Source organism: Carex rostrata, chromosome 6 (genome assembly GCF_964058835.1).
Source record: "Carex rostrata chromosome 6, lpCarRost1.2, whole genome shotgun sequence".
NCBI classification, from domain to species: domain Eukaryota; kingdom Viridiplantae; phylum Streptophyta; class Magnoliopsida; order Poales; family Cyperaceae; genus Carex; species Carex rostrata.
In genome coordinates, this window is record NC_135923.1 from 10,286,849 (window position 1) to 10,307,604 (window position 20,756).

At 34.1% G+C, this 20,756-nt stretch overlaps 2 protein-coding genes across 5 annotated transcripts; one reads left to right on the forward strand and one right to left on the reverse strand.

Moving 5' to 3' along the window:
- The first annotated feature begins 2,678 nt into the window (after positions 1-2,678).
- Positions 2,679-6,860, forward strand: LOC144555442 (alpha-taxilin-like protein). Of its 2 annotated transcripts, none has more exons than XR_013512048.1 (11): positions 2,679-3,080; positions 3,438-3,520; positions 3,639-3,747; positions 3,833-3,900; positions 3,975-4,052; positions 4,144-4,208; positions 4,327-4,393; positions 4,744-4,926; positions 5,185-5,241; positions 6,124-6,253; positions 6,532-6,670. XR_013512048.1 is itself a non-coding variant. In XM_078303770.1 (11 exons), the coding sequence occupies exons 1-11, from the start codon at positions 2,804-2,806 to the stop codon at positions 6,664-6,666; spliced, it is 1,218 nt and encodes a 405-aa protein (XP_078159896.1). In that variant the 5' UTR covers positions 2,680-2,803; the 3' UTR covers positions 6,667-6,860. The 2 variants fall into 2 exon arrangements, 1 of the variants encoding a protein (XP_078159896.1); XM_078303770.1 differs by having other exon boundaries at positions 2,680-3,080; positions 6,158-6,253; positions 6,532-6,860.
- A 5,736-nt stretch (positions 6,861-12,596) lies between these two features.
- LPPGAMMA (Phosphatidic acid phosphatase (PAP2) family protein) lies at positions 12,597-15,164 on the reverse strand. 3 transcript variants are annotated; one of them, XM_078303772.1, is made up of 3 exons: positions 14,556-15,164; positions 13,959-14,168; positions 12,597-12,923 (listed from the first exon to the last, which is right to left on the reverse strand). In XM_078303772.1, the coding sequence occupies exons 1-2, from the start codon at positions 15,045-15,047 to the stop codon at positions 13,962-13,964; spliced, it is 699 nt and encodes a 232-aa protein (XP_078159898.1). In that variant the 5' UTR covers positions 15,048-15,164; the 3' UTR covers positions 12,597-12,923; positions 13,959-13,961. The 3 variants fall into 3 exon arrangements, with proteins under 3 accessions (XP_078159898.1, XP_078159899.1, XP_078159897.1); XM_078303773.1 differs by having other exon boundaries at positions 12,597-12,886; positions 14,556-15,163; XM_078303771.1 differs by having other exon boundaries at positions 12,597-12,918; positions 14,556-15,162.
- Positions 15,165-20,756: the final 5,592 nt, after the last annotated feature.

A 20,756-nucleotide genomic window follows, 5' to 3' on the forward strand; every position in this document is an offset into this window, starting at 1 on the left:
ATTAATTCCAAGTGCATGACTTCTAGACTGTCCTGAAATGTGGAAAGTGGAATGAAAAATTGATTCAATACACGGACAAATTTTCTAAGAAGTGAGCAACTTTGAGAATAATTTTTGCCATATTTTTCTCGTGTGTGCGTGTTTCGTATGGTTGAAAACACATCCTATTTATCGGACGATGCAAAAAAACTTTGGGTCGAAATGAATCATAATAACCACGTCTTTATCTCTGTGTTCTCTTAAAAAACACATCCCATTTCTCAAATTTTACAGTATTTTTATGATTAATAAAAGGAAGCGTCTAATTGTCCACAGCCTTTTGTCCACCATTTGTCCACAGCTTTGACTTGCGCGAATACTGTAAAATTACTTCTACATGTCGTATAATTACACAATATATAACATAAAATATATCAGTTAATCACAAAACATCTAGCAACTATTTGAAGTGGTCCCATGATAGTTAGAAAACGATGGCAACTTGCACAACTGGACAAAATAAATGTACTTTCAGAAATTACAGTAATAGGAAGTTATTGGCAGTTAGAGTTAGTTATTAGCAGTTATTAGCGGTTATTGGCAGTTAGAGTTAATTATTAGCGTCTGCACTGGGTTAAATCTTGTATACTGTAAAATTGAATCTTGTATACAGTAAAATTTTCAATTGAATCTTGTATACTGTAAAATTGAATCTTCTACACAGTAAAATTTACAATTGAATCTTGTATACTGTAAAATTGAATCAGCAGAACTGAAAAATTAAATCTTGTATACAGTAGAATTTTCAATTATATCTTGTATACTGTAAAATTTTCAAATAATACTGTAAATTTTCAATTGAATCTTGTATACTGTAAAATTTTCACATAGTACTATAAATTTTCAATTGAATCTTATATACTGTAAAATTTCTAAAACTAAACCATAAAATAATACCATCTATACTGTAAGATAAAATGTACCAAATGCTACATTTCAGTTTAAACTACAACCTACAAAGAATCATGTATACTGTAAAATTGCAAAATATAAACCATAAAATAATACCATGTATACTCTAAAATTGCTAAATCTATACATACATCCATCATCACACAAAAAATCTGTTCACCACAAAACAACATCTGTTCAACACAAGATAAAAATATTCACCATAACATTCAGAATAGCATAATAGTAACAAAAAAACTATGGACAAATAACTTTTACATTAAAAACCTCTTGTGTTCATTGTTCGGATGAGTAAGAAGCCTCTCTATCATCTCTTTCCTCCAGATTATCACAAGATGAATACTGTAAAATTATAAGATAAGTACTGTAAAATTAACAAATCATCTCTTTCTTCCAGATTTTCACAAGATGAATATTGAAAAATGACAAGATGAATACTGTAAAATTAACAAGACAATATTGTAAAATTAACAAATCAATACTCCATACCGCCTCTTTATCATCTATTTCCTCCAGATTTCCACAAAATGAATACTGTAAAATGACAAGATGAATATTGTAAAATTAACGGGACAATCCAGTAAAATTAACAGATCAATACTCCATATCGCCTCTCTATCATCTCTTTCCTCCAGATTTCATTTGAAATGCTAGATCTGTTACTGCATACAATGAAAACAACAAATTCAAGAGAAATAACTTACTAGATTTGAATTTTGCCGTGCTCTTCAACAAAAACAACTTATATTCGATCGCGCTCCATGATTGAAGGTTCCATTGCGATCATGTATAAAAAACGAGATCGAGTCAGTAATCTCAATTAAAATCGACATTGCAAAGGAAAAATGAATCAGAAAAGGTAAATACAAAAAAAATACCTCTTCTCTGTCGTGCCACAGCAGCAGCTAATCCACGATGATCTTTTGTTTCACTATTCTAATTCAGATCTGACCGAGCATCTTGCCTTGTCAGAAGTGTCGGTTAAAGAAGCGAAAGAGAAGAGAAGCGAGATTTGTTACCTGCTGAAGGAATCAAGGTTAAGCACATAAAATAGGGTAGCGGGAGTTTAGATAGGGTACGTAGCGGAGACAGTGAGCAAGGAGAAAAGAAAGAGAGAGAGAAATTCAAAAAACGAAATATGATCGGAAATTTGAGAAATGAAATTCGGAAAGTTACGACATGTTTAAATAGAGTAGAGGAGACCGTTAAAAAGTGAGAACCGTATAAGGTTGTGGACAAATGGTGGACAAAACTTAGTGGACATAAACCTTTTCTCTTAATAAAATCCTATTTCGGTTCAAACTAACAAATCAAAATTTATTTCGGTTTGTTTGGTTCAATTCTTATTCGGTTTTTATTCTATTTCGGTTTGATTTTTAAAAACCGTAAAACTTTGATTTGGACCAAACCAAACCGATGAACACCTCTAATTGAGACGTACTGTAAAAAAAAAATTACAACGAAATTAGCTGGGAAAAAAAATAATAATGAGAAAGTATTTTCTCATATTTTGACGAAGCGACTTGCTATTTTGGTACACCGAAACGCAAACCTGTTTGTCAAGATAACGAAATTATTAGAAAAAATGAGGAAAAAAAATTCACGTCTTTATTTCCATATCGGTTAAAATAAATTAGTTTTCCGGTGCTGTAAATTTTTATGGATCAAGTTTACTGTTTACAAGTTAATTAATAAAAAAAGAACTCCCTCGGGCTCATGCATAACAACACTCCATTTTGCATACAACTGGAGCACCAGGTCTCCTCTCGCGCTAAACACTCCGTCACCTCTATCGCGCGCCCCTTCTCCTACTAGTTCCTTCTAGCTTGCTTCCCTCCCTTGACGCTCTAAAATGGAGGCTTCACCAGCGAACCGACTTCCAGAAGCGGATTCTCTCCCCGACGGATTTGTCGACAGCTCCGCTGAACCCGCTTCATCACAGCTGTCCGATCAAGGAAAAGACTGCTCCATTTCCCTCGATCTCGATCGACCTGAGGAGACAACGAAATCAGCCGCTGCCTCTAGTGCAGCTGAAACCCTAGATCCTGAAATTCTGGCTCAGAGTTTGCAACAGCTCAATACATCTGACAATTCAGTGAATGAATCAAACAATGTCAACTTACCAGGAGGTTATTTATCTTTTTCATTCCTAACTTAGAATAACCATTTAGTTATCAAAACTTAATTGGCCGAACTGAGATGTGTTTTGTCTCTTCATTTACATCTGTCAGTGACATGATCTGACCTCACTTCAAGTTGAAATTTTCTTTTAGTTTTAAAGTATTTATGACTAAAATCAGCAGTATAATAAGTAGAGTTCTGTGGCAGTCTTATCAATAGATTTATCTCAGTGCACTGCAGAGAATCTAAAAGTATTAGAGCTTGGTCTGTGGAAGTTCAGTAGAAATCAATTGCCAGTGCTTATATCTTGCTTGTGCCACTTATTAGGTGTCATACCTGACATAGTTTATGCTCACGCATTACAGGTGAAAAGGAGCTGCACATTGACGAAACAAAGGAAATTTCAGCAGCAGCAGCTGAAGCTGCTGAGTGCCTGAGGAATCTCAAGGTAAATTATTTTTTTATTGCAGTCTTGTATGCCAAGGTGTCTTTCACATTTGTTGCACATGTCTTTTATCTTGTTGGAGAGGTTAAATTATCTCTTTTTTATACTTCACACTTTTCAGGACAACAATGAACCGAAGCGTAAAGCAACAAAACGAGGTGCAAAATCAGAGAAAGAGCTCGTGGAGCTAACTTGGATGTATCAAAAAGCTATAGCAGAAAGGGATTCAGGCAAGTTCAGCATCACAATTATTGAAGTCTATAAATTGGAGAGGAAATAATTATTTATTTCGTTGTTCCATTTTATTTCGTACAGCAATTGCGATGCGAGAAAGGCTTGAATCGTTATGTCGAGAGTTGCAGCGTCAAAATAAAATGCTTATGGTAATTATTTTAATACATTTTTATTTTTTATTTTTTCGCTGGAGTGCACTCTTGTATTTGTATGTATTGTGCAGGGAGAATGCAAGAGGGTATCAACAGAGGGGCAAAACATGAGACAGGAATTGTCTGAAAGGTTTAACAATGCTATCAAGGTATGGATATATCTAGTATATTTTTTCTAATCATTATAACGAGTCAATTAATTAGCTCACCTTTTGAATTAATATTCTGTCTTCTTATAAGGATGTGAGTATCAAACTTGATGAACAGAAAGAAGAGTGCATTTCCCAATTAAAGGAGAATGAATTGTAAGATGACATTTTCCAGAAACTGAATTGCAATGTCAGATATTGACCCATGCTATTAGAAATGAAAAATAGCATTAGTTTTGTCTTGGATTTTATTAACATGCTTTCTTCTTCTTAGGTTGAGAAGTAAATTAAAACATCTTGCTGATCAGTATACAATTTCTGAGCAACAATTTGCTAACAAGGTGATAATTCTACTCCCCTATTTATTACAAACCGTTAACTCCAATTCCAGGAAAAGATAAGCTGCAGGAAATAGCTGATTTTTGTTGAACCATTCTGAAATGCTATGGGGTTTGGACTGTCATTTGACTCAACTGGCACAAAGGTCATACTGAATAGCAAATATGCCTTTTGCAGTTAGTTTAAGCCTCAACTTAGCATTTTTCCACTAATAGAAAGCCTGATTTACCCCTACATTAGGAAACATTATGAAGAAAAAATATAACACTTGAGATCAAGCTTGCACCAATATTTTTGTTTTTGTTTTGTTTGCTCACCTTAAGCTCTTGGTATGGTACATGGTTCAATCTAGTTGAAAGAGAAGATGCTGGAACTTGAGTTAGCAGATTTGAAAATACAGCAACACCAAGAGAAATCAGCTCAGGAAAAGACACAGTTGCAACTCTATGCTGACCAAATATCTCAGCTCACTGCTACTGAGAAGAGTTTACGCCTCCAGTTGACTACCGACCAAGAAAAGTTCCAACAATTTCAGGTACTTGTTTGACATTCTGTTTATTATTGTATACTGGACATTGACGTGTGTATCTTTTTGTCATCTTAATATATTCTTTACAACTAATCTATGTGAAGTTTAAGTTTAGCAAGATGTCTGTGAATTTAGTACTTGCGGATAATTGATAATGCAATATTTAATGAAGTTGTCTTTGATCATTTATGCAAAAATGCATTTCACGTATTATAGATAATAGTATTACATGTATTCTCAAATCAGAAGATTATGCCTTTTCAGGAAGCATTGACAAAAAGTAATGAGATCTTTGAAACATACAAGCAAGAGATGGAAAAGGTATCTAGTGCTGTATTTTGAATTTTTCATAAAGGTCCCTGGAAGTTGGAATGACATGTAATACCATTTCGTCCCGAAGTACCACAGTTAGGTAGAGAAGTGAGACCATATTTCATCACAAAGTTGGCCTTTTAGAATTCATGTCTGGACAGATAGGGTTAGGATTCAAATTGGAAAATTGATACCTTTTGAGGTAGGACCAGTATTGGTACTTATTGGATAGAAATGGAGGTGTGTACTGGTATTTTTATATGAGGAGGGCTCAAATGCCTCCACCATGCCTCCATTTTTAAAACGTTAATAACTCAAAATTTAAATCATAAACGTCAAAATAAAATCTTTAGATGTGATCTATGTTATTTTTTCCATGTGCTCATAAAAAATTATCACATTTTGGTTTTGTTTTTATGTGAATCAATAAGTTGAAAAATTAACGTCTAGAAATTATCCACACTAGTACGTTTTTACAAGCTCTTGATGACAACCAAAACAAAATTGAATTATCATAATCTTTTACCCAGTGCATAGATAAAATGATGTAGATCATATCCAACGGTTTTATTTTGACTTTTAACTTTTAAATTTTGATTTATTAAAGTTTTTAAAAATGGAGGCATTTGAACCCTCAATAATAAAAGTTGGTTTGCTTGCACAATATTTTCAATAAAAAAATAATAATAAAAGAGTTGCAGTGCTCCTAAGTTCTTGAGAAAAAAATTAAAAAGAGCAAACTTTACTATCACATGCTCTTCTTGACTAATGAAGTTGATCAAGGATTAAACATCACTGACCAAAAAGGACCTTTCCAAAAATTAAGGACTAAGTTGAGAAATACATTCAGGACTAGTTTTCACAACTTTCTTTTGTCATCTCATGGAAAAGGAAACCCATTCAACCCTCTTCTATTTTAAATCAGATGGTCAAGATGATAAAAGATCTGAAGAAGGATAATGAATTCCTAAAGAGCAAATGTGAGAAATCAGATATTGCCATTGTGAAACTTATTGAAGAGGTACTCAACCATCTATACAAGCTTTTTTTAATCTCTGATTTTAGTTCCACAAAGTTGTGTATGAATTATGATATGTTCACGGTTTAAGTCCATGAACCAATCCATCTTTTTTGAAGAACCAGATAAAAAAGAAGTATCTTTTGTGATGCGTGGTTGCTTAACATTAAAACACAAAATTCTTTGAACTGTCCTTGATGCTGATTTAGATGGCTTCTATGTTGCTTGTGGTTTTTATGTTGTATCAATTATCTAATAAGTCACTTGTTTATGTTATGTAGCGCGAGGCTATGAAGAAGCAGTTAGACAAGATGAAAAATCAGAAGGAGAAGTTGGAATCTTTATGTCGATCTCTTCAGGCTGAAAGGAAGTGTGCCAACACTGCTCCAGTCAGCGACTCTGCCAAGGAATCTTGAAGGTCTCTTGTCTTTACTTAGGAGGGTTCAATTGACTAGCAAGATGTGCCTTCTATTGTGGGATTTCTTAGTTTTATTAGTAGATGTTTAGCTGGTGTTTTTTATCAGCAGCTTGAGAGAAATTTTGGAAAACTTGTGACTAGTGTTGTTACTAAACTAGTGAAGAGAAAAAAAAAATGCAAAATTCTAACGTAGTGGATGTTTAGCTGGTATGTTTCTTGAAGTGGTGCTTTGTGTGGCTGTCATAGCCCGGGACAACCCGTTACGTATTTTTACGTAAGGCGTATTCATATCACATACATTATCAATAACAATATAAATAAAGCCACATTTATTCCATAATCAAGCGAGTTTAACAAATGATCATAACAGATATGGCTAGTAACACAAGTATTGCCATGCCTGCTCAATATATCAATTATTGAATCATGGATATAAAAATAAACATGTGGCAATTTATAAATGATAAGCCTTTTCGCTTAGTCTTACTCTTGTCCTTCCTCGAATCCTTCTTCTTCATACCTGAAATCCACGTAAAAGTGAAACGGGTGAGAGATCGAACCTTCTCTCAGTGCGGAATTTAGTTCCAATCCAGAGCTTATAAAACCTTTACTTACATTCACAAATATGATAAGAAAATAACATGCGTATGCTTCTTCTAATGTAATGCATATTCTATCATTACTTACTACTTTCATTTATTTAAAGAAAAATTCGTTAATCTTGTTCGTTTGACTCACTAGACGGTGAATTCATATGCCGCTAGGTCTTGGCGTGATAGGACCGCTTCCGCCTACAATCACGTCAGTGAAAGGATCGCTTGCGCCTACGATCACGTCCGTGAAGGGACCGCGTCAGCCTACAATCACATCCATGACATGATCGTTTTCGCCTACAATCACGTTAACGAGGGGTCCACTGGTCTAGTCGAACACTAGACCCAATGTATACATCCCAATATGCAAGCATATTGGCCCCTGTTCAATTACCATATTAGTTCTTTTTCAAAACACATTTATTCAATCACATAGTTCATGCCATGCTCAACACATCCTATTCATGCAAGCCCATTGGTCAACATATGAATCATATCATTTCATGCAAATTATTTATGTCTACTCAAATCATACGAATGGTTCGAAAACAATATGCATAAATCCAACTAATGGAATAATAATAAATAATTGAATGACAATAGGAAAGTAAAATAGTTTTATAAAGTATAGGAAACCCGCACCTGTTATCGTAGGAGATTTCTAGTAAATCTTGTTGTACTCTAGTACTTTGAAATTTAAACCTAAGTCATGTAAATACTACTTCTAATTAATATCATTGGATGACCGTACTTGTCCATATTTTCTAAAGTTCTTTAATCTTATTTATCATTATAGTTGTAGATATAATCTAAATTGTAACTAGTTTAATATTACAGTACTGTTATTTCAAGACATAATTAAAAGGAAGAATGAAAGTAACCAAAACAAATTTGAAACTTTGTCCCGAACCATTTTAATATTCACTTATTACATATATTTGAGAACTAAAAATAAATTAATCAAATCAATGTGAAATTTAATAAGAATCCGAAACTTATTTATTTGGTTCATAAGAATACAAAAACTTTGGTCATCTAGCAATAGATTCATTTCCAAATTAAACTTTGTCATCTAGCAATAGAAATAAAAATAATAATGACTGTATCCGATACTAATGAAATATGAATAAATAAAAGGACAGTGATAACAACACCCGCAGGTTTATCCCCGCATTTATCCCCGCAGATACTGCCAAAAAAAACATGGGGGGACCGCCCAATCATTAATGAGCATTTAAAAAACTGCGGGTATTTAACTTGAAGCATTAAAGTATTTACCTTGAATTTGTTAGGTATTAAACCATATGCAATGATCTCTATTTATGAAAGAATAAATCAATCCATTAATTGTCCCCGTACAAAATTTCCTTTTTTTTTAATCGTCCCCACACAACTGGGGACCATTAAACATGGGGGGACCGCTCAATCATTAATGAACGTTTAAAAAACTGTTAGTATTTAACTTGAAGCATCAAAGTATTTAACTTGAATTTATCAGGTATTAAACCCTATGCAATGATCTCTATTTATGAAATAATAAATCAATCCATTAATTGTTCCCGCACAAAATTTCCTTTTTTTTTTGAATCGTCCCCGCACAACTGGAGACCATTAAATAAACAATCCTCTCACCCAATGATAAATACTCTGAGACATAATGATAAATATTTTATGTTACATGGGTAAATACTTGACATTATATGGATAAATACTTTATGTTACATGGATAAATATTTCTCAGGCATACTTGCAACTTTCAGTAAAACATCAATGATAAATACCCTCATGCATAATGATAAATACTTTATGTTACATGGATAAATATTTTGTATTGCATAGATAAATACTTCTCAGACATAATTGCAACTTACAGTAAAACATCAATGATAAATACTTTCAAACAGTGGCGGAGCCACCTGTATCCAGGGGTAGGCAGCCGCCTACCCCTGGATTTTGAAATACGATACCAAATTTGTATATAGTTGGGTTGGATTTAGGTTTTGTCTACCTCTAGATTTGAGTTTTGTCTACTCCTGATTGAGTCAAAACTCTCGATTAGTGAAATTGGCCGAGTCGTTACAATTTTTATAGTCTTTCATCAATCTATTTTGAAATATTCTGACAAGAAGAAGATTAATAAGAATGGTATGATAGTGGGACCACAATAAATTTGTTATTTTTTGTGAAAGGAATAGACTAAAATGTTTTATAAAGTAATATACTGAAATTTAATATAATGCATTAAAATATTTATATTATGTTCAACTATTCAAAAAGAGCTGAATTTTAATAGAAGAGTCTTGTGAACTATACTTCAAAGTAAACTTTCAAAAAAATCGAGTTTTCGATCTAATTCGGTGGATTTCTACCAATTTTCTCGATTTTAATTCATGGTTAATTACTGATTCTGCTTTCAATGAAAATTATTTAATAATATTTTACAATTTAATTATTTAAATAAAATAATAATAATTTATTTTGCCTACCCCTAATGAAAATCCTAGCTACGCCACTGCTTTCAAACATAATGATAAATACTCTATGTTACAAGGGTAAATACTTCTCAGAAATAATGATAAATACTTTTTTGAACATCAATTAACAGATAAACATTTATTAACAATGATTGTTATTAGATAACAGTATAATTAATGCGCATATTGTTTTTAAAGCAATAATTAACGCGGAAATTGTTATTAGAGGAATGCATAATTAATGCGGGGATGAGAGTGCGGGTTCTTATAATTAGTGGGGGGGATAAAATGAAACTTTTAGGGAAATTAGTGGGGGATAAAAGAAAACTTTTAGGGAAATTAGTGGGGGGATATATGGCAGTTAAGGAAGAGAGAGAGTGCGGGGAAAATGGGAGATGGGAGTGGGGGGTTTGTTATAATTATTCTAAATAAAATATCAGTCCTTGATCTATATATTACAATTTAAAATCATGTATCATTAAGTAAAGGACACCCAAAAATTTTGCACGGTGTATGACGCATTTCAATAATGAAGGCTATATATATATAATCCATTATAATTTTTGGAAATTAAGAATTCCTCTGCCTTATTTTTTTTTCCTGTCGAAACGTAATTCAATGATTTAAAGATATTTAGATATAAAGTTTGTTATGATGATATATATGTAGATAAGTCTATAAAAACAAGATAAGCATCTTATTAAATATTTACTATTTGCTAGTCAAACTTATTATTAATAATAATAGGAGACTAAAATCTAATAAAAATAAATTTCACATTTCTTATTAAAATAACTATAAGGAAATAAAATCTATACATAGCCGACCTCTATTTCATCAAATAACGAAATAAATTTACTGTAAATAAAGATTGAATATAAAATCTATGACCCGTATAAGATTTGAAATAATAAAAGAATAATAGAGAAGAACATAATATAAAGAAAGAAAGAATTGTACACAAAAAATAAACTGTGATTTATTCATGATTATTAATTACTATTTATTTAGATTATTATTTTTGTGATGATCGATTTACCATACTAATTTAAATATGAGGAGGGTTCAAATGCCTCCATGTTTTTGTGCCTCCATCATGCCTCCATCTCTTTCCATTATTTTCAAAGTTCAAACAGTTGATCCGAACCGCTCAACCTAACCTCCATACTAAAATATGTTTGGAGACCAAATTTTATATTTTTAGGAATTTTTTTACTATTTTTTTAGATAGGTACAAAATCAGTAAATCTGAACCATCTAAAAACAGTATTTTTGTACCTATCTAAAAAAATAGTAAAAAAATTCCTAAAAATATAAAATTTGGTCTCCAAACATATTTTAGTATGGAGGTTAAGTTGAGCGGTTCGGATCGACTGTTTGAACTTTGAAAATGATGGAGAGAGATGGAGGCATGATGGAGGCATTTGAACCCTCCTCTTTAAGTATATATGAATCTAATTAATTAGCAGTCTTGTGGGTTACCTCGGAAGCTCGGACGCACAGGAAATAGGGTAGCAGTTGTTGGTAGTGTTCAGTGGGCAGCGCATGACGGGTGAGGCTGATGATTGTGATGGCTGCTGGAGTTGCAGTGGGCTGCTGCTTTGGTTAAGGGTGGCTGTCGCAGCTTAGATATATATATATATATATATATATATATATATATATATATATCTTTGTTTTTTATTATTACGAAAGGAAGACACGTTATGGAAATGAAATGGCCGCATATATAGTGCATGATTATTTATAGAGAATTTGTTTGATGCATCTAGGTGTGTAAGTGGCTAAGTTCAATTAGAGTAATTAAGGAAGTTGGCAGAAATCAAGGAGGGATTTATGGTATGCATTTATCCTCCATTTGAAATGAAAATCTGGAAAGTTTGGAAGGAGCCTTCCATATATCCGTATATGTCAAATGAATGATCATAATGAAAATGATATTTCTTTATATATTAATTATATATTTGAAGAATCAGGTTCATATTGATATAATTCTATGTCCATGAGTATATTTTGGGTAAGCTATTTTAGTACCTAAACATTCGTTCAAATTTTAATCAGTCAAATATATACAAGTTGCATATAAGTTGCATAGGTTTCATAATTAGTTCTGTGAAATTATTAACATAGAAGTTGTGCGTATTATATTATCTTTTAATAACTTGTTTCTTTAAACATTTTTTTTTTTTGAAGATCTGTTGTATAAATCAAATATTTAAATAAGACTAGCGTTGTGCATACCATTTTTCAAAACAAGTGATCAAGTAATTATTTATTTATTACGTTCCATATTAGCAGTATTTTATGATTTATTTATATAAAAAGTATAAATATTATTCGTTCTTATGTTAATCAGAAAAAAAAATCCACATGACGGAATGTTACAGTGGCAGACGTTTAATTCTTGCACAAATGCAAAATTCTAACGTATTTCGATTGAGGGAAGCTACACCTGGTTTGTTTGATTCTTAGCCAATTTTGAAGTCATGGGGATTTTGCTACAAGGGTGTGTCAAGATTAATTGAAATAAAAATCTGTCAAATCATATACGTATACCAATTACAAGTTTGATTTTATTTTGGCTATTTGCAAGTTGCAACCCTCTTCAAACACAACTTATGCGGAGCAATGCTGACGGCATCCCATCCATTTTCTTCGTTTTGTTTTTTTCAAAATTAAAAAAATGCAAATAGCCTCTCCAAGATTGATTGGTAATCCTCTGTTGTAGCATTATTCGAAATGGTAATACTATTCAGAACAAAGGTCACTAAATACGAAGTTACTATTGAGAAGAGTGCTAGAATAGCATTCTTCAGCTGTTCCATGAAAATATGATTAGAATAGATGCAAGAATAATGATATTCTCAGTGCTCCTCTGTATTTTATTGTCAAACATACTAAACACTATTTCAAATGGTATTCTTCCATCATCCTTCCAACTATCACTGTTGCATGTGTTGCCAAACAAAAAACTTCCAAGTAAAAAATACAAAAAGTTTTTACAATAACCTCAGCTATAATAGTTACATGCGGATTACATTACATCATCGTATAGAACTGTAAATTTAAACTTGGACACTGATCGTATTGGATCAAAAAGAAAAAAAAAAAATTACTGGCCCCGCATGGCAGTTGAGATCTGAACTTTAACCTTCATTAAAAACTGACTTGTGATAGAAAAACCTGCACGAGATGTGCACATGGTAAGTGGTAAATTATAGTATTTGTAGGTGATTGAATGCATAAATCAGAAATTCAGAATTAAAGAGACGAAACTGGTGGAATGTTATGTTTTTGCATTCTCTAAATCCATCTGATGCGGTGATACCATGCAACAAATCCTACTAACACACTAATTTTAAAGCTACTCCCCCCGTGCCCACCAAAAGTGAAGTAGAGTGTAATTTGACATCTTCTATACTTAATACTTCCCTTGTAACACACACAAAATAAAATTACTTCATATCTACCGTATAACAATGCTTTGAAGTAATTCCCTATCTACTTCATTTCAACTTCACTTGCAAAACACAAGGTTTAATTTCAAAACATCGGTCTGGTACTCTACTGAAAAGTAAGAAAAAGTAATAGATGCAGTGATCTCAGAGAACAAATTACCCTCGTATGTTATACAAGTGAGGGTTAAAAGTAGTAATATCTGGTGCTTTGAGTTTACCAAGCTGCTTCATTACTAAGGTAAAAAGTAAAAACCCACTTTAAACTCCTGTTTGAGACAAGGATCCTAAGTTAAATCGATGTTTCTCCACTTGCCAAGGGCCTGTACACATCTTTCCCCCCAAAACCAAAACAAACAGAAAATGAAGATTTTTTTCTCCCAAAACAAAGAGTGGGCAATTGATACAGTTGGAACAGGATTTCTGTTCATCTGTTAACTAAGAGTAGACTTACAAAACACAAGTTATCTGATAGTAGATCCAGACAATGAAATGTCTCAACCCCCACCCCACCCCAACCCCACCACCACCACTCTGCACGGCTCTCCCCCACAGACATCGACAAGCATATATACAACAACAAACTAACAGAACTAATGTTCAACTCTTTAAATTTCTGTACCCACAAAGAATTGCTCTCCTTTCTCCCTTTAAGAATGAGGCACAGTTTTACTTTTTTAGGAAAAAAAAAAACATACAGGATCATTGTAAAATTGAACTTTCCCCTAAAATTAAATAAATGAAAAGAATAAAGTGTGGAAGTCTTACAATTCAATCGGTCGCTACTTTCTTGTGTGCGGCCCTGGCATTATCATACTCAAACTTGAGCACATTCGGTATATGGGAGGTATCTTTGATATACAACCACCTTCCAATTGCACTCTCCTCAATTGCAGGAAAGTACTCAACAAGCATGGTATTCACAATCCAGTACCATCCTGCCCCAAGCACTAATCCCAGTGCGGCCCCGGCAAATACCTTAACAATTTTAATTGAATAATGTTGGAATTCTTCTCAGTTTTAACAACATACAAAAATAAGAATTCAAGTACAATCCGGTCTATTTTGCAGGTTTCTTCATTTACATCTTGATAATTGTACAGAGCAAAACCATATAACTTGGATTGTAATTCTGTAAGAGCAGAAAATCTAGTTAACACTTGATATCGGCATATCAATTAAACAATTTCATAGTGTAGTTTGAAAACAGGCAATACCAGGGTAAACTATATTGCATTACAAGGAAAAATAGATTGGTATAGTGTTGGCCAACAATGGAAATGAGCTCAGGTTAGAAGAATAGGGAACACAACTAAACATATAAGGTCAAATAATTTTTATTTAATAAAAACGTCAATTAATAACCTGAGCAACAGTGTGATATCCAAGATAAACCCTAGAATACATCGTCAGCACCGCAAAAGGCCACGGCAGGACTACGAGAAGAAATCGGGAACCCCAATGTCCAACCCCGGTCTTTTTCCCGAGGGAAAGCAAGGTCAAATAAGTAGCGAAGAAGAACATGTACTGCGAGTGGCTGGAAGGCCACCCGTGCGAGTCGCACGCCTCCAGGAGGGCGCACGTATCAGGTCGCGACTGCTGTACAGACGACTTGACCAGCTCGTTGAGGAATTGCGAGATTATGAGGCCAAGAGTGAAGAAGAGCCCCTGGATCTCGCGCCGAAAGAGGAAGTGCGAGACGAAACCGCCGAAGGAGATGAAGACGGGAATGAGAGAGACCCAGGCGAGGAAGAGCCCGAACGGGTCGCCGCGCTGGTATCGAACGTAGGTCAGGGTTATGGCTTTCATCGCCGGCGGCATAGGCGGCGTCAGCTCTTCGAAATTTACCGACGACATAGTTTCTTTGTTTTTCAAATTGGGTCCGGTGGAGAGATGATGAAATTGTCTCGGGAGAATTCGGGAGAATGGAGGAATGAATGGCGCGTGACTGCGATGTGCGAGACGAATGAATCAAACAATTTCTTCTCTCCGAAGACGTTCAGTCCTCATCTACCGTGTTGATGACAGCAGATTTGTGTTTTTTTTTGGGGGAATTTCATGTATCACCCTCAAAAACCTTGAAATTACATATTTCCCCCTCTAAAATTCATAATAACATATTTACCCTTCTAAATTCAAAAACTCACAAATTTATCCAATTCTTTTACTTTTTTATTAAAACTCATTTTAAATTTATAAATTACCAATTTTACCCTTTATTAAAAAAATAAAAATCTTCTCTCCCTAATCCTCCTCGGCCCCCCTCTTTTTTTCTCTGCGAAAGGAGCCCCGTGGGCAATGTTTGCTCATCCAAATGTGAGATAAAAAGCACACAATATTTCTTTATGCCCATTGACTGCGCCCATCTTGTATACGAGTCTAAGCTCATTGAACTAGTAAAAAATTTCTATACACCATCTATAGAATTCATTTTTCCTTGTACTTTTTACAACGATAATATTTATTTATTCTTTTATTTCAGATAATATTGTTAAAACCAGGGTTCTAAATAGCTAGCTATAGCGGCGCTATAACTTTTCCGGACCATAAACGCTAAGCTATGAGATAAAATTGCGCTAACTCAGCTACGACCGCTATAGCTATAATAGCTGACCGCTATTACCACTATATGAGACCCGCTATAGCTACCGCTATGCTACATGGTTTTTTTTTTGCAATTTATATGAACTTCTGTACTTCTATTCTTATTTCTAATGCTACATGGTCTTCTGTGATAAGTATACTAAACCAAACTATATGCTTCTATTTTTATTTGTGATTTATTCTATCATTCTATATCGAGAAATATTCAAATACTAATTCTTCATTTTGATTACTCTTTTTATAGTATTAATTTGTAAAATTATTATCGTTCGTTTCAATTGAAAGCTGATTTTGATTATTATTATAATTATAAAATGTTTAAATATGTATATTGACTCTTCATTTACCTTATAAAATTAATTGCTCTTTGTCTATTATAATATGTAATACCATGAAGTATAAACTATTAAATAATGTTACTTTTTAGATTTTTTTTCCTTCTTATTTGTGTAATTAATAAAAAGTATAGACTTAGATTAGTTGTCATTTAGTTGGTACATCAATTCTCTAATATTGATTATGTTGATAATTAGTAGAAATATAGAATATAGAGTTTGAAAAGGGAAAATCGCTATATGTGATAGCTTCCGCTATAGCTACGCTATTCGCAATAGCTTTTTTTTTTGGTCTCCCCGCTATGCCGCTATAATCGCTATTTAGAACCTTGGTTAAAACACTATGCTTGCAAGTATGTGGTGTGTGCATGAATAACAGTTTTTTTTTTTTTTTTTACATTGATTTGACTGTTTTTGTTCAAATCAATTTACATACAACAAGCAAAGTAAATAGCATTTTTTTTTATATATTATTGTCTTCAAATTGATTTTAATAACCTGTTTTTATTTAACCTGGTACACCATAATATACAGGTCTATTACTTGGCTTTTTTTATTTACTTTACAAATTTGTTTAGTTCAGTTCAGATTCTAATTCTCTGAGCAAAAAAAATTTTGATTTGATCAATTTTGGTGTTTTTTTCATCGTTAGTCCATCTATTTCGGTGAAATCTTTCTATATGGCCATGATAGAAGGACTGACAATCAAACTGCATATTCAAGTCATTTGGAAATTAGAGGCGCCGACAAGAGTCACAGTTTTACGTGGTTAATGTTGACAAATAAAGTCCTAACGGTTGACAATCTAAGAAGAAAGAGATGGGTTATATCGAACATATGCTATATTTGCAGAGCATAAGAGAAAACAACACAACATCTATTCATGCATTGTGAGTATGCAAAGCTGGTCCAGAGCAAATTGCAAGTTCCATTAGAGCTGCCACAGAGTCGCTATATACTGCAAGAGGACTATTGTAATGCAATAATTAGATATGAGCATGTGGTCATCAGAAAAAATACAACTCACAACAACATTTGTAATTTGACAAGAAAGATGTAGAAGAGTATTCACAAAAAATAAGAAGACGATTAATGCAGTGGTGACTGAGGTTCAGAGGGAGTACATCAATTGGTTTGCACGCTAAACATAAAACAAAAAGGAGCACACTGGCAAAAATACCAGTATCCACGCATGGTACTGCCTTTGGAAGGTTTACTGGTATAGTTTGTAATTTTGGCTTTCTTTTTTCCTTATTTTATATAGTTTATACTTTATTTCTGTCACACCCCGGAACAGGGGGTCGCGCAGTTTTGTTTTAAAATGCGGTTTTGTTCATGTAGATTTATATATATATATATAAATTGTTATGTTTATGTGTGTGGGCCCGATTCTATTAGTATGCGGGGGGTGGCAGGGGGGCGGCAACCCCCTGCGAGCGTTGTCTGAGGTTACGAAGCACCGCTCAATAGAGCACGGAAAATTTTATTTTGGAGAAGTCAAATTGCATGAAAATCCTTTAACCGACGGTCCAGATTAGTCAAATTATCATATGATTTGATTTAAAACAAGTTTGGTCCAAAACCGATTTAATTTGGCTAAGTTATACCCAAAACAGTATTTTTGGGAACCCATTGCGGCCCGCAATAGGGCTGTTGCGGCCCGCAATAGGGCTGTTGCGGCCCGCAACCCTTCCCAAAATTTCCAGCCTCTGCAAACTGCCTCTGACTCCATTCATCGCGGCCCGCAATGAATTTATTGCGGCCCGCAACAATTTCCAAATTTCCCAGCCTCTGAAGGGAGCCTCTGCCTCCATTCATTGCGGCCCGCAATAAAGTTATTGCGGCCTGCAATGACCTGGTTGGAAGTCAGCCTGCGAACTTCCCTCTGTCTGCTCTCATTGCGGCCCGCAATAGGGTTATTGCGGCCCGCAATAAGAGTACTGTTTTTCATTCCTTTGCCCATTTTCGTGGAATATCACCCCGTTTTCAAACCCGATCAAATCCCCGTATACTTAAACAATTACTCCCCATTCACTGGACCTTTTTATGACATTAAAAATGCAATTTCAACATTTAAATCATAACAACTATTTAAAACATACCGTTAGGGTTTTATAACATAATACGGTTCGATAACAACCTATACATCAAAATAACCGACTACGGGTTCAACTACACATTCAAAATGGACATAAAGGGTTTGGCATAACCTATTAGCTCGGCCTAACTCACGCGTCGAGCCCGAGTCCCACTTCACTCGCGTTTACCTGCACATATCAGTTCAAAGGGAAAAATTCCCCGAGGGGAGGGGGTGAGAAAACCTGTCATCCGTTTTCTCAGTGCGGAATTTAACAGGGCTACTGGATTTGTGAGAAATCCATCACCAGAACTAAATACACTAGTAATAGAGCTTCTATTTAATTATTCACCAATAATAATAAATGCACATGTACCGGGAATAGATTCAAACGGATTTCAATTCACATCTCATCAACATCAATCAACGAATTTCCAGAAAGATTTGGTTTCACAGATATAATATATATACGTCTGGTTATGAGGTACAGATATCAACTATCGATCACCTCCGGCTTAACAGTTCTAATTTCTGGTTTCAAGTCCTACAATTTCATCAATTCATCACTTGAAATATGCACGGGCATATTCCGCGAATATGCAACAGAATATAAATTTTCTCAAAAAGAAATCACTGACACTTTCACTGAATCACTGAACCACTGAACCACAGTTCTACCTAAAATTACACTGCACTTCCCTTACCCAACCGGTACTGGGTTCACTAGGGCCATTCTCCAGATGCGTATAAGGGTCCTGGATGAAAGTCTAGTAGCTAGCTAGACTTTCCACTATGATACACTGTTCACTTCACACAATCAATCCAAGTCATACTGTGGTTCCACTCACTTATTCAAAACGACAGATCAACAATCGATAAACCGTACCAACATGAGAATCATAACAGTTATACAATTCAATTACACTAATATCATAATTATGCAATGCGGCAACAAATGCTTTCAATCAGAGATTCAACATGCTATGCACAGTTTATTTAAATCAAGCAATCAACATAAATATAATAATATGCACCGTTATTTAGTTCTACGAATAAACCCCAAAACAGATCCCGTGAACCCCCGCACCTGGTTATGTAGGGCACGTAGAGGGTCCGCGATCTCGCGACTCGGTAAGCTCGTCAATCCCGCTAGCCGTGCTCGTTAGGATCTATCCATAGGTCAATTTATTAAATTCCGGCACTTTTACAATTTAAACCCTAATCAATTTTTTTTTGGGAAAATCCGTAATTTGGAAATTTGGTTGCACTTTGGAACACGGAATCAATCAATTTACACTTTAGAAACAACAAAGGCACGGAATAATCAATTTGGTATGATTCTACGGGTTTTCACCGAAACCCTAAAAACACGGAATCGAGAAATTTGGGAAAATCCGTAAATTGGAAATTTGGTGGCACTTTGGAACACGGAATCAGTCAATTTACACTATATAAACAACAAAGGCACGGAATAATCAATTTGGTACGATTCTACGGGTTTTCACCGAAACCCTAAAAACAAGGAATCACGAAATGAGAGAGAAATAGAAACGAGAATTACCAATGGAACGGATGGATGTGCGAGATTTGAGCTCCTCTTCCTAGATCTCGGTTTTCGGGCAAAATGGTCACCGGGGTGCCTCTCTCTCACTCTCTCTCTCTCTCGTTCTTTCTCTCTTGGCGGAAACAAAGGAAAGAAGAAAAAAAGATGGGGGCAGGAAAGGAAAGGAAGGAGGGGAAGAGGAGGGAATGACAAGGGCCCCCACTTGTAAGTGGTATTTTTGCAAAATAAACCCTCCACTTGTTCGATATTGTTTAAATGATTTATATAACCCCAATTGCTCCTCTCTCTTAACACAATTAATCGTATAATTATTTTTCACCATCCACGTCACTAATTTCGTATATACGTATATATATATTATTTGATTTAACCACTTATTATTTTAATTAAATCTGAATTTTAAAAGTTCACGGTGTTACAATTTCCTGACATAGTATAGGTCATTTTGTCTTTTATTTTATTTTTATTCTTTTCACATTCCTTTCTTTTTCATTCTTTTTTGTAAATTAAAAAAAAAGGGCACAATTTGTGTCCGAGGTTAATGGAACTGGAGGGCTTTGGCTCACTTTTATCTCTAAAAAAAATTATGGTGTGTTTGAACTGAGATACTAAATATAAAGTCATATCCTTGTTTCTCACATAAATTTATTATAGATGAATAATCAATAAAATGATAACCTGATATCCGGCTACTCTTATTTTGAACTGACCCATGGCGCACAAAGAGAAGGGGAGAGAGGGAGGGAAGTTTTTATTTTTTAATAAAGGGTAAAATTGGTAATTCATAAATAAAAATGAGTTTTAATAGAAAAAGTAAAAGAATTGGGTAAATCTGTGAGTTTTTGAACTTTAGAAGGGTAAATATGTTATTATGAATTTTACAGGGGAAAATACGTAATATCAAGGTTTTTGAGGGGGATACGTGAAATTCCCCCTTTTTTTTTAAGTGTTAAACGATTGAAATTTTATATTAATATTTAAAGAGT

Coding starts and splice junctions, on each gene's coding strand:
- LOC144555442 (XM_078303770.1), top strand. CDS start 2,804: ATGGAGGCTTCACCAGCGAACCGACTTCCAGAAGCGGATTCTCTCCCC. Junction 3,521..3,638: donor AGTGCCTGAGGAATCTCAAG/GTAAATTATTTT, acceptor CACACTTTTCAG/GACAACAATGAACCGAAGCG. Junction 6,254..6,531: donor TTGTGAAACTTATTGAAGAG/GTACTCAACCAT, acceptor TATGTTATGTAG/CGCGAGGCTATGAAGAAGCA.
- LPPGAMMA (XM_078303772.1), bottom strand. CDS start 15,047: ATGTCGTCGGTAAATTTCGAAGAGCTGACGCCGCCTATGCCGCCGGCG. Junction 14,169..14,555: donor GATATCACACTGTTGCTCAG/GTTATTAATTGA, acceptor AAAATTGTTAAG/GTATTTGCCGGGGCCGCACT.